Genomic DNA, 14,114 nt, shown 5'->3' on the forward strand with positions numbered 1-14,114 from the left:
TTCTTCTTCTTGCTTAAGCCATTAAGATTCGTGTAACTAGTATAAAGTAAAAATATTGCATCTTTTTGAGCAATAAATTCAAAACAGTTGGAAAAACAGTAGTTTTGCAAATCACGCCCACTTACATTCATATCCTTGATTGAGCATCCTGCACTCTGCGTCTCTGGGGCAAGGCGACAGCTCACACCACTTCACCTCCTCGCAGCGCCGCCCCACCGTACTGGCGGGGCACGCACAGGTGAAGTCATCCCAGTTTGAGTAACAAATTCCACCGTTTTGACAAGGATTTCTCTGAGGATGGCAAATAACGTTAGTCAGCATTTTAGCTGTCCTAAATAAATTCATTGGTCTCATTAGTCAACATTTGTTACAATTCATTTCAAGATAAAATTAGTATGTTCAATTAAGTAATGGATTCTTCTTTTTAATTTAGTTTATCAATGCTAAGATGGTTAAAAGTTCTTCACTCACACTGCAGGCATTGTCCCCGGAGCAGCCGGCAGTCACATTTTCCATGAGGTCCAGAGGATAAGATTTCACCGAAGTGTCCAATCCAAAGAACTGCAGCCTCCTGTCACCAATCCTCAGGTCCTGAATACAGCCTTTGAAAAATCCACCAAACCCTGAAGTCGCACTCTCCTCCAGCAGGCCTCCCACATACACAGAGTCACCTGCCTGGATACTGACTGTCCCAACCTCCACATCGCCTTGTTTCTGAGATGCTACGTAAAGCGTCATCAGTCCACCGTCCACCTCTACACTCACAAAGTGGACTTCTCCATCGTCAATGGCACTGTCTGACTTCAGGCTCTCGGAGCTGTTGAGGCGAACCGTGACTCTGCCCTCTTCCAGCAACATGTGCAGGTACTGGCTGCCGCTGTTGGTGAGCGCCAAAAGAAGACCACTGGTCCTCCGCGTGCGCAGAAAGAGGGAGATCGAAAAGTTGTGACTCAGGTCGTCAGTGACGGCGAAGACTGCGTAGCTGTGAGAGTCCTCATTCCCAAAGCGAGCGGTCACATGTTCTGCAAAGAGAGAAACGAGTGAGCAAGAAAACAAAACAAAAACACCACTAAAGGTGAGTTGATTGATTAACATCATAGTCAATACTATCCATATATTCATTTCAAAATTAAAAAAAAAAAAAAAAAAATTGGCTTGGACTCGAGATACTTAGATGACGCTAAAATTATTTTTCATCTTTGTATTTTAATACATTCAGAATGAAACTCCTCAGTAGAGATCAAAAACTTAATTTTATCACAAAGCGATATACTTCATCTATCTATGCAGCCAAAGACACCGATCAAGATAGACCTCTTAGAAGTTACTCAGCATCTGTTACTATGCCTGAAATGATCTCTTTTTAAGAATCGTTATCAGTCATCATTATTAATCATTAAAAATTATTAGAAAAGAACTTCAAACTCTGTAGAATTATAACAGAAAAAATTCCTTGTTTTGACAGAAAATCAACGCAACACATTTTTTTTCTTAGTGCCTTTGAAAAGCAGCACTTCTGCTTCAGCACTTTGGTCTAAGAGTCCAGACCAGCACCACAAAATACAAAATACACCCATGCACAAAAACATAAACAAATACAGTACACTGCTTGTAAAGTCTAACAATATTACTATTATTGCAAACAATGTTAACATTTTTAAACAAGGAATAACTCCATAGTGATTCTAGAATTGTTTTCTGAAAAAAATTCTCAGTTTTCGCCACCCCAATCCTCCAAGCGGCACCACACTGAACAGTTGTGATCCCTTCCCTCTAGTTGCACCCTCCCGGTCAATGCGGAACCTCCCTAGTGCTGGGTGGACCCCCTTCCACAGCCCCCGCCCTGGTTCCCAGTGGGGTGCTGGATGTACATCGGCATGTGCTTGGTGGATTAAATCTATGTGCACCTCTGTTAGTTCTGCAAATGACTGTGAATGTGTTCAGTTTGTAACCTGCAGGTCACCCAGCTCCCAGTCAAGATGAATGAAAGCAGCCATGGAAGAGATTTCAAAGGACTTATCAATATAATGGTCACACAACGTTATTGTGGTTAAAACAAAACAAGGCTTATAAATGAGATGGGGAGTAATGACTCTTCCTCTTTTCAGGTTTTAGTTCCAGTGGATGTTGAATCAGTTCTTTCCACGTCGACTTGACTTAAGTCTGATGATGTTTGGAAAAACGATCGTCACACTGGTTTGAAAAGAATATTATGTAAAAAGAGTGAAGACATTTGAGCAGACCATGCTGAACTTCGTAAAAAACACAAGCAGAGGAAATTTAAGCAGCCACCAGCCCTCATAAAGTCAGTGCTCTGTGTCCCCTGTCAGCACTTTCCGCTGTGGGTTTGTCATCTCATTAGATAAGCAGGAATATACAAGGTTGAGGAAACAGGTCTTTTAGAAGCTCACAAACACTCCACATTGAGTGTGTCTGTGTGTGTGTGTGGGTATTTTGAGAAGGTGTAAAGTAAATGTGATTACAAACATCCTATCAGACATCTGTGATCTTTTTTGATTGATTCAGATGCCAACAAATACCGACGGAAGGAAGGAATTTCTGGGGAAGTTTCAGAAAATCTGCAGCCAAAATATACTCATCATTTATTTCTCACTATTGTCTGTTGTCAGCTAAAATAGTATGGCATTTCCTTGGATGTTCGGACGATTTCCAAAATAGAATCCTTTATATCCTTAATCCGGTGCGTAGGATAAGCGGATCTCTGCCTCTGTCTTTTGGCAAGGCTTTTGATTGGCTTAATCTCTGAACCCTCATCTGCTGTTATATATTAGCTGCTGCGGATGCTATTCAATTACCTTCTGAAAACATTAGGCATGAGTAACCCAGACAATCCTAAAGTCGACCTCCACTCCCTCCAACTTGCGCTAGGTCCAAGCTTTACCTGAATGAAGTTAAAACCAGTTTTGAAACTTCTTGAGTGCTCGTTCTTTATGCATACTGATGTGAATAAAGCAGGAATGAAATGTGTTGTGCCTTATTTGTGTTGCCATTATCATTAAACATTTGCTTATATTTTCACTTTAACAGTTTTGATAATATAAAATCATAAAATGTTCCTTTTGGTTGGAGTTTTTAAGACTCCTGTTTCTTCCAGATTCAATCAAGTGTTTTTTTCATAAAGGTCCACAACGTTTGTTTAAGCCAAACAGCTTTGCACAGTCCAATAACTGAATATGGGCTTATTTCCTTTTATACATCTTCTTTACAATTTTCTTCTGGTCTGGGGTTGCAGAAATCCTCACTATGAAGCTTGTCTGAAAGCCACTGGGTCACCGTACCCCCCCAGTTTTTTAAGATAATTTGACTTTTGTGTTATGTTTTCAAGTAGCGATTGTGCTTCACTGTTGAGTTTTAGTCCACAGGAAAAAAAAAAAAAAGTTTCCGACTATGTGCAGTACATGTCTGTTGTCCCTCTCTAGCATGCCATATTTTTCCATGACAAAAACATCGACTCAGACTTGGAAGTGCTGATCAACATCCCAACCACTTGGCACTTGGGGGCAAACTCTTCCACAGCATGCTGGACGAACTCATGCAATAGCAGCAAAAAGCATAACATCATCTGCAAAAAGTAGAGACGTCATCCTATGGTATCTCTGGAGGACATGGGCTAATAGCTAAAATATCTGTCACTGCGTTTGCTGTAATGTCAGCACACGTTTTTATATTTTGTGTTCAGATTGGGAATAGAGAAAATCCTGCTCCAACATCCATTTGTCTGATATGATACTATTGCAAACTATTTATAATTTTATTAATGTAGTGGTGCATGGTATGTTTGATTGTTTCGGGTTTTTTGTACTGGAGCTGGGCAGCCTCTTGGGGACATTAAATTACCAGTGTTATATACAAAATGCCAATTAATTACATGATATTTGAAATACAACAAAAATACAAGATTTTCATGAATTTCTAACCAAAGTGTGGCCACAGTAACACAAGGTTCAGATAATGTAGTCATCAAGTTAACTGTTAAAATTAACTCGAACAAGGTGAAACAAATCTTTGAAACATATTTTAAATGTTTATCATACTGTGGTACCTTGCTTGCTATACATATAGGAATATGTTTTAATTCATATTGTTTTTCACAATTTTTCATGGGCTTATACCCATTTATGTTGATAATAACAATCGGTAACTGTTCTTTTGCTTTTTAGAAACTTTAAATCCTTTAAATCTGAACTATGGTTTTATTACTACTGGAGTAGATCGACGTACCGTTAATGAACTTACAAAATACAGCTACGATACTCTGCAGCTACTGTCTTGCTCATCACTAAAAATAGAGCTGCAACAGTTTTATCGCTGACTAGGTACGAGAAAATCCCACTTTTTAGATCACAGCGATTTCAGCTAATGTCAAGAACTGTCTGTTAAGGACACAGAAACAGTATCAAGGCTGTTCTGATGACAAACACTGGTCACAACAAATATAATTTTATTTAGATTGTACTGTTGTTATTTCAATTAGTATTTTCCCAGATGATAGATTATTAACACACACTTTGAAAGAATTCTGACCTTTTGCCTTGAACATTTGCACAGTACTAAGACTTAAACTTTGCCTCATGGTACCTCTCAGGCAATTATCCTTTAATGGGATTTTTACATGTTGTATATAACAGTGGGTATGAATTACATTACATAAAGCTGTTACATGTTAAATATGTTTGTGATTTATTATTTCAAAGTTGTAAGCATACCTTCCTCACAGTCTTCCCCCTCGTAAGGCCTTGGACACTGGCACTGGTAGCTCTGCCACAGGTTCACACACTGTCCTCTGTTTTGACAAGGCACGTCTAGGCAGCGGTCCCTGTGGCTGCAGCCGGGGGACACATTAACGGCAGAGTCACTCAGCCATTCCTCGGGGACGATGAGCTGCCAGTCCACAAACACATCCTGCATGCATCCAATGAATGCAGGGAGTGAAGTATAGGCATTGGGGCCACTAGAGTCCTGCCGCATTCCTCCAATAAATGTGTTTTGAGGAGGTGACACAAGTCCGACCACAGTGCTTATGATGGGGGCCACCTTGTGACACGACTGTCTTGCACACTTCCCAGCATCATTCAGCAGTTTGAGACTGAGTAGCCAGTTTCCTAGAACAGCCTCCACAGAATACCACTGCCCATCGGCGACATCGTGCAAAAGCTCCAGCACCTGGATTGGGCTTTCTGCCTCGGCCCCAGCAGAGGTCTCCTTGGTGAGGGTGAGGCGTAGTTGCCCTCCTTCGAGCTCCAGCCTCAGCAGAAGCCCCCGTGTGTTACGCTGGAACAACAGGGCTCGGGGCATAACAGTCTTAAAGCTCAGGGTGATATTGCAGGCCACCTCAACATCCGCCAGGGGATTCTGCAGGAGCAGGTAACCTTTGCGTTCAAAGGAAAAGGTGGTGGGAACATGACAGAGAGGTCCCGTGAATCCAGGTGAACAAGTGCAGGTGTATACGTGAGTCCCGTCCGACAGGAATGGAGAGCAGGTGCCTTGGTTCTGGCATTCGTGGCCCTCGCAGCCCACTAACTTCACATCACAGTTTTCTCCACCGTACAAGATGCCATCGCGACTTGGTCTGAGGCAGTGACAGCGGTAGCCTCCAGCACGGCTCTCACATCTCCCCCCATTCTGGCATGGACTGGGGTCACACTGGCTTATTACCTCCTGGCAGAGGGATCCTGAAAACAGAATAATATAATACTTTCAATACTTTTGACACTTTTTGTTGCCTCAAAAAAACAAAAACAAAAAGAAACAAAAAAAAAAAAAATCCCATGTTGCTCCACCACACTTGTAATATGAAACTGAAACTTAAATGCCCCGGTAACTGCATCCACTGTTTTAAACTGTAAAACAAATGTACATTTCTTGGTTTATTTAAAAGCACATACTATTGGTCTTGTTTGTTATTGTTGTTCTCTGCAATTTCTTTTTCTGTCTATAAAAAACTTTGCGTTTTTGACAGCAGATGGTATCAACATGGTAAAATTCTTCTACCCATTAAATGATTAGATGAATTTTTAAACATATTTGAACGGCACATTGCAGCGTAGAAGATACTGCAATGAGTGTGCGGCTGGAATCCAATACCTGTTATGTAATAGTTGGTCAACACCTATTTGTAAGAAAACAAATATATTTGTTACCTGTTCCAAGCAACAAAATCCCCCAAATCCATGGTGCGGGGGTCCACATTATGCCGTCACGTTTTCCCCCACGACAGCCCCACACTTCTCTGACTACACCATATTAGTTTGTGTGTGGACAGGCCATCCCGCCATAGATCTGCTCCTTGTCTCCTTCTCTCAGGGCTGAATAGCTCCAGTCAGGAGACCAGTAAAGCCAGATCCTGGAGGATTACGCTAATGCTATTTGGCGACTTCACTGAGTCAGTGCCACGGTGAGGAGCAGGGAGTCGATTTTTAGAACAAGACTCTCAGCGGGCAACCGGTCACAGTCTAACCTGTACATCAAGTCTTTTGTAAGCACAATTAGAAGCTTTTACTACTTGGATGCAAAGGCTTTACACCAGTCTTTACCCTGGACATAAAATCACCAACTGTATGATGATACCACCAGTTATTATTCCTGATTATGTTTTTCCTATAATGGTATCCTGTAATTATGTTTTTGTTTTTTTGTTTTTTAATCTTGCAATGCCATTTTTCTTAATCCTGTAGTCGAGGTATCTTGTTCTGTGAAACATATTATATGAAATATAAATATAATTATCCCCAAGATCTATCTATCTTTTCCCAGAAATATTAAATCACAGGAAAGCTTGTGGGGATGTGATGGCCGAGAGACGAGCAAAACAAGCCTGAAGCCAGAAATTTGCTGGTTAAAGGCCACTGCCAACACGCCACCACGGGAGCTCCCTGGGCAAGGCCCTTCATCCCCAATGGCGTAAGGTTGTGCAAGCAGGTCACATGATCTGCCGTGGCAAAGTCCCAGAATGATGCAAGTGAAACTGTGATAATAAAATTAATTCCTGGGAAAACAGTCTGACATTTGAAAGCAAACTGAGTTGCTTTTGCTGCTGGACTGACAACAAACATGCATATCCATAATGATAATAATGAAAATATCTCCATATATCTGCATCCTTACTAAGCTTCTGATAGCTGGGATATGATTGTTTTGTAAACAAACTGTTAAATGGCCATACCACAGTTTTATTTCTAATACTACCACTGGGGGGCAACAGAGTTTTAGCATTTGAGCTCAGGGCCAACAATAAATTGTGTACTGTCACTTTTATTCTAGGACTGATATTATTGAGGTTGCTGTGTTTGTGCTTAATCTATGACAAACAAACTTTCATTAATAATTTTTCTCAGAGGTTGAACTCTATATAAATTATGAATGGAAATAATTGAACAAACTACTTGCAGTACATCTCATTACATCCCTTGATTATTCATAGCCCCAAGCTGGTCAAATTGGCCGTTTTATCCGGTTTGCTGCTGACCTGAGCCAAGACACAATTTCTTAAGTCATAGCAAGGTTTCTGCACTAGTCTAATTTTTTTTTAATGTTCCTTCTGCCCGTGCATGCAAATTTGCACACATTCATATATACATGCTGATGTACATGTATACAAACAATTTCCCTTCATTTACCCTGTGAAACAAGTTATTTCAAATAGCTTGAATCACACAGGAGCCCAGGCACAATAGTTTGTCTCTACTAAATCTAAAGCAAACTCAATGAAGGTGTGCTTCATAAAACAACTACTACCATCCATCAAGTTATTATTGTTTTCTCAATAATACATTTTTTTTTCTACAAAAAAGTATCCACATGAGATCCAAATTATTTCTGTTGCTGCTGTCCCTTTGAAGCTCTGTGATGCTGAACAGGAGAAGCCTGCAATACATTCAGGAAACTAAAGGTGCAAAGTACATTTTGCTTTATTAACTGCACATTCAAAATGTTTCCAACAGTACTTTGGTGTTTCTCTGCTAATAATTTCACTACATCTAAATACACACGGTTCATACTCAACTTCCATGTGTGTATCAGTGACAAGTGGGACACGGTGTACTATTTAAATCACAATTTCTGTAAACTCCAGTGGGTATCAATTGAGGTTAACTGATTGAAGAAACTACCTGTTGTTCCAGGGGGACAGCTGCATATGGAACCTGCTGCATGTCGGTGGTCGTAGCGTTCAGGCAGAAGAGGCTCATTTCCGTACAAAGCCTGCCACGACCTCTCGATGCAACTGCCCCCATGCATACAAGGGCTGCTGCGACACTCATTGATGTCTATTTCACAGCGACTCCCCTCAAATCCTGCAGTGAGGAAAGAGATGCTGGTTTGGTTCAGAATACACTATAAAATCAAAATGACATATAGCACGCAACATAAATCTGCTCATAAAGTATGTTTATTGTTTTATTCATAAATCCAGATGTAAGTTCGGTGAGATGTAAAAGTCAACATGCACTTAAACACATAAAGATGTAACCAGCATGATGCTGCAGTGAGGAACCAAAGATGTTTCTTCACTGCTTGTGTCAACCTACAGGTCAGTTAAGTCAAATTAACAAATCTTTATAGAGTCTCCTCTTTTGTTTGAAACATACTGGGAGTGAGTCTGTTTGTGTGTGTGTGTGTGTGTGTGTGTGTGTGTGTGTGTGTGTGTGTGTGTGTGTGTGTGTGTGTGTGTGAAAGTGCGAGAATGAAGAAATGAGTGCTTGCATGTTTTTTTTCAGTAAATTCTTTCTCCTTAATTATTTCAATATCTATTGAAGCCTGAAACTCAAAGTCACCATGACTATATTTGCTTTTTGAACCGAGGAAAAAGAAAAAAGAAAAGAAAAAGAAAGAAACAAAGAAAAACGACGAATATCTTACCAGGCCAGCACTCACAGGTGTAGTTCTCCAGATTGTCCCTGCAGATGGCGCTGTTGAAGCAGGGATCGTAGGAGCAGGGTGATGGTGTTGGTGAGGGGGTCTCACAGTGTTGGCCAGTGAAGCCTGTTTGAGAGCAGTCGCAGCTGTAGCTGATAAAACCATAGAGGCAGATGATTTAAAACTCACAATAAACAGAGAGCTGGCAATCACGTCATTGCCCCCCCCCCCCCCCCCCCACACACACACACAAAAAAAAGTAATATGGTGGGTTTTGATAATCTTATTAAAATTGACCATCTTAAAGTAATCAAAACAAACAAAATAAAATAAATAAAAACATAAAAAACTGTTTTGTCAGGAACTCACTGACCTCTGTGGATGTGAGACACAATGCATCAACTGGAAATTGTAAGGTTTCTTTGTGTAATTCCTCTTTCACTGAAGATTTTCACCCAGAAGAACTAATATCTGAAATTTGCCCTGTAAAACTCTAACTGAATCCTGATTTAGATTTCCTCAAGCAATTTTGCATCAATAAAATATTCAGTTAGGATTTTGTTTGATGCCTGCTGACATATAGGAATATATTCCTATATATTAGCTATATTAGCTATAACTATAGTTATTATTTTTGCGCATTGTACACAATTGTTTCAGTTTTTTAACTGAATCTATCTGAGACCCCTGTGGGGGCCCGCAGTGCAGATGAGATAGGTTTAGATTACCACACATTTGACTTTTTACATATACCGTAAACATATTAACATGTTGTAAATGGAAATATAGATTATTAGAATTTTAAAAAGAGTTGCATGAATTATGAAAATTAGAGGAACCTGAGAATCATTCACAGATTTCAAATTTTCTTTCTTATGACATCCAATGTTATTTGTTTGATCAAATTAGCTAGAGCTTGCCGTATGGATTAATAACTTGATTTTATTGGACTGTGCTCAAGAAAGCAAGGAAAAAGATGTTTATTCATTTTTTTCTTTGCTGTAACAAAGCTCCTTAATGAAAATGTTATACCACTGACAATCAATTATTTCCCTTTTAAGTGGCACAAACTTTGTGAGGAGTATTCAAGGTTTCCTAAGTAAAAAATAAAAAAAACCTCTCCCACTAAAAAAAATGTTAACCAAGAAAGGTGAAGCAGCCTTACTGCCTGTGGAGCAAATCTGAGTTGTACAGCAATCTGACGACAGATTAATAGTGAAGCAACTGTCTGTTAGGCTCAGGCGTAGTGTTACTTTCAAAACTATCAAGCATTTCCTGTAATTTTCAAGTTCCATCTTTTTCTTCCTTTCAAGAGTTTTTTGGAGGCCTATTTAAGATGGGTATTCCTTTGTGCATAGCACAAAGACAACTCATATCAATCAGCTGAGGGCCAGGGTACTTACTCATTCACCCCATCTATACACAGAGCTCCATTTTGGCACGGCTGCTCCTGGCACTCGTCGATGTTGATTTCACACTGCTGTCCTTGAAAACCGGCAACGCAGGTGCAAGTGAAGCCGCCCGCGTAGTCATGACAACGTCCGCCATTGAGACATGGCTGTGATTGACACTCATCAATCTGGACCTCGCAGGTGACCCCTGTGAAAATGAAAGCCACACAGATGTCAGAAGGCAGGTGGGCCTGCTGCAGCTGAAGGGGAGCATATGAGAGGCTTTCATGTCGGTGAGCTCTGATCATGTGCGGATTGTTCTTTTACCTCAAAGCAAAGCTTTTCTGTGCAGCTGTTTGTCACTCAGAATCCATTTCTGTCACAGTGTCTTTGTACAATATGAAAATAATGCATATGCCTTAAAATACTATGGAGTTGTGAATTAACAGGAGTAAATGGATCCTGAACTGAGGTCCCATTTGTCACATTGCACTGCATCACAATAAATATGCTATCACAAAGCCACGTGTTATTTTGTAATTGAAATGTTGTGTCACTTGTCAAAGATGCACTAGGGAGCAGCACTCACCAGTGAACCCAGGGGTGCACAGACAGGAGAATCTGCCCACCCTGTCCTCACAGGTGGCTCCATTCCTGCAGGGCTGTGAAACACACTCGTTTACGTCGATCTGACAGTGAGCACCCTGGAAACCTGGCACACAGAAACAAGAGTATCCGTCCCCACGGAGCCGACATATTGCCCGGTTTTGGCATGGGTTCGGGGAGCACTGGTCGACAGATGGAGGCAGGTTGTCAGAGGATATACCTATGAGGATAACACATTTTAATATCACAGTGCATCATTATTAAAAGCTGCTGTAAATACAATTATTTCAATGCCTTCTGACCCCCTTACACAAATAAAAACGTACGAACACTGTATGTCAAAAGTTTGGAGACACATTTGCACAAACATGCTTTCAAACATGGTTTTTCTTTATATACTCGACTATTTACATTGTAGATTCTTGCTAAAGGCATCCAAGCTATAAATTAACACCAACTTCCTACTTGTACTTTACAACTTAAGTAAAAAAGTGCATAATAACTCAAAAGATGTTTGTTTTAGATTCCTCAATTTAGCCACCCTTTGCATTGTTGACAGCGCTGCAAACCCTTGGCCTTCTCTCAATGAGCTTCATGAAGTCGTCACCAGAAATGGCTTTAACTTGACAGCTGTGCCTTATCTGTGTACATTTGTGGAAGTTCTTGCATTCTTAATGGTGTTGGGCCCATCAGTTATGTTGTGCGGAAGTCAGTTGGTATATACAGCTTGCTTTAAGAAGTGAAGGTCAGTCGGTCCAGAACAATGCAAAAACTGAATGTGCCCCCAAGCGCAGTCTCAAAAAACATCAAATGCTGCAATGAGACTGGTTAACATGAGGACTGCCCCAGGAAAGGAAGACTAACAGTCACCTCTGTTACTGAGGATAAGTTCATCCGAGTCACCAGCCTCAGAAATCACAAGTTAACAGCTCCTCAGATTAGAGCTCAGATAAACACCATGCAGAGTTGTAGCAGCAGACACAGCTGTACATCAGCTTTTCAGAGGAGACTGGGCCAATTAGGACTTTATGGTCAAATAGCTACTGGAAAACAACTACTAAGAAAAAGCAACAAGCTGAACAGATTTATTTGGGCCCAGAAACTCAAAGAATGAACATCAGACCGGCAGAATCTGTGCTTCAGTCTGATGAGTCCAAATCTGACAAGTTTGGGCTCACTTGCTGTGTCTCTGTGCAATGCAGAAAAGGTGAACAGAGGAGATGTGAAGTGAAGCCCGTCGCAGGTGATACTGTTGGAGATTTAATAAAAAGACACTAAAAAGCACTACTATCACTATTATCTTGTGCAATTGAGATAATTATATTTATTGTGTAGAAGTTGTCACAACTGTTGGCTTTGCATTGAAACCTCATTTCAATATAATATACGAGTAAATAATATCTCGTAAATTATGTCTTCATTCCACTTACTATTCATTTCTTTGTCATGACCCCCCCACCACTACCACACGCACACACACACACCCACACACCCACACACACAAACAGACACACACACACACACACACACACACACACACACACACACAAACAAACAGACATATACACACACACACACACACGCGTGCGCGCGCACACACACACACACCACCACCATCACCGCAGATTAGTGTAATACTGAAGCAGACATGCACTTGATTGCTACTTGAGCTCACACATATGCAGTATATTCTTAAAATGAATGAATGAGTAAATGAGTGAGGGAATGAGTGAGGGGGTGAGTGAGTGGATGAATAAATGACATAAAAATTAGATGTTGCAAATACAAGTGTTTTAATGTTCCTTTGAAGGCATCATCGAAGGCATCTTGTCATGGTAACGATGTCTAGTGTTTGGCTGTTTCCATGGCAACAACATCAATCTGATAATTGAAGGTATATTCATTCCTTAGAACACTTCAATATATTATATTCAGCTATCATTACATGCCACACTGCCACAGAAGCTCTGACTCATTTTCGTCAACTGAGCTTTAAATTCAGCATCTCGTTGCTTGTTGTTCCAATAAAAAATTGCAGACTAAATCTAGACAAGTCAGACTCATGCTCTTGCTAATTCATCCATCCTTCCATCTTCTTCACTGCTTATAGGGTCACAGTAGCAGTATAGAGAGGAAAGAAACCCTGACGTCTCTGTCCTGCAACTTTCTCCAGCTCTACTCGGAGGGAACCCAAACTGCTGCCAGATCAAGCCAGAGATATAATCTCTCTCGCGAGTCACCAGTCGACCTCGGGCCCTCCTCAGAGTCGGACGTGCCTGGTAAACTTATAACAGGAGGTGATCAGAGGCATTCTAATCAGAAGCCCAAATCACCTCTACAGGCTCCTCTCTTGGGAATACTAGTTACAAAGAAGAAGAACAAAACACACAAAAACGGAAAGAAATTTAACACTAGAATTTGGCACTCAGAGAGCGCAGACCTCCGCCACAGCTCAAATCAGTCACCAACAACGATAAAAAATTCCTGGATCCAGACAGTGATCCGGATCACCACCAAAATTTAATGGATTCTAAGTTAGCCTTTCCACAAAGTTTCATTGCAATCCGTGGATAACTTTTTCCGTAATGTTGCTAACAAACCAACCAACGAACAAACCAACAAACCGAAGTGATTACATAACCTCCTTGGCGGAGATAAAAATGAAAGCAAAGTATACATCGACTCACTCCTGCCACAAAAACTTTTTTTTTTTACTTTTTAAGGATTTGCACAAACCTAACCCTCGGCCTGCTAATTCTTTATGATGTAGTATTAGCACACCTTCTAGGGTGGAAAAAAATCAAAAAGCCAAAAACACAATTGCAATTTGACATGGTGCAACAACAACAACAACAACAAAATGTGCTTTATAAACTCCTGAAACAAATCAAGTTTGACAGCTGCATCTCTACGATGATTCAGTTGTAGTAGCATTAGAAACTGTAACATTTGACCAGATAAGCTAAAACGTCTTCAGAAGATCAACCCTGTGAAGAAGCACTGTTTTTCCATCCCTCTTTCCCTCAAAATACATATATTATATCTGCCTTTAGAGTGACTCCCTTCAGTTATTAACATATGCTTGAAAATAGCAAAAGCAAATAGCTACTGGCGAAGCATCTGAGAATTGGCATATTCCAGGCTGAACAAATGAGAACAGCTGACAGTGATCCTCATAATTCATGTGCATAAGAATATGGCATGGTAAGAACATGATTACATAAATAAAAGGCTTCACATCAG

At 40.5% G+C, this 14,114-nt stretch overlaps 1 protein-coding gene across 3 annotated transcripts in view; it reads right to left on the reverse strand.

The window, feature by feature from the left end:
- crb1 (crumbs cell polarity complex component 1) overlaps positions 1-14,114 on the reverse strand; it is a 30,191-nt gene that overhangs the window by 14,309 nt on the left and 1,768 nt on the right. For 2 of the 3 annotated variants that reach the window (XM_030083255.1, XM_030083254.1), the window contains exons 2-8: positions 10,855-11,091; positions 10,278-10,473; positions 8,878-9,026; positions 8,130-8,312; positions 4,728-5,693; positions 472-1,022; positions 126-291 (exon numbers count right to left, since the gene is read on the reverse strand). In XM_030083255.1, coding sequence (XP_029939115.1) covers positions 126-291; positions 472-1,022; positions 4,728-5,693; positions 8,130-8,312; positions 8,878-9,026; positions 10,278-10,473; positions 10,855-11,091 — 2,448 coding nt within the window. Of the gene's footprint in view, positions 1-125; positions 292-471; positions 1,023-4,727; positions 5,694-6,161; positions 6,326-8,129; positions 8,313-8,877; positions 9,027-10,277; positions 10,474-10,854; positions 11,092-14,114 lie in introns of those variants that run through there. The other variant, XM_030083256.1, reaches the window with a different exon arrangement.

Source organism: Salarias fasciatus, chromosome 23, assembly GCF_902148845.1.
Source record: "Salarias fasciatus chromosome 23, fSalaFa1.1, whole genome shotgun sequence".
NCBI lineage: Eukaryota > Metazoa > Chordata > Actinopteri > Blenniiformes > Blenniidae > Salarias > Salarias fasciatus.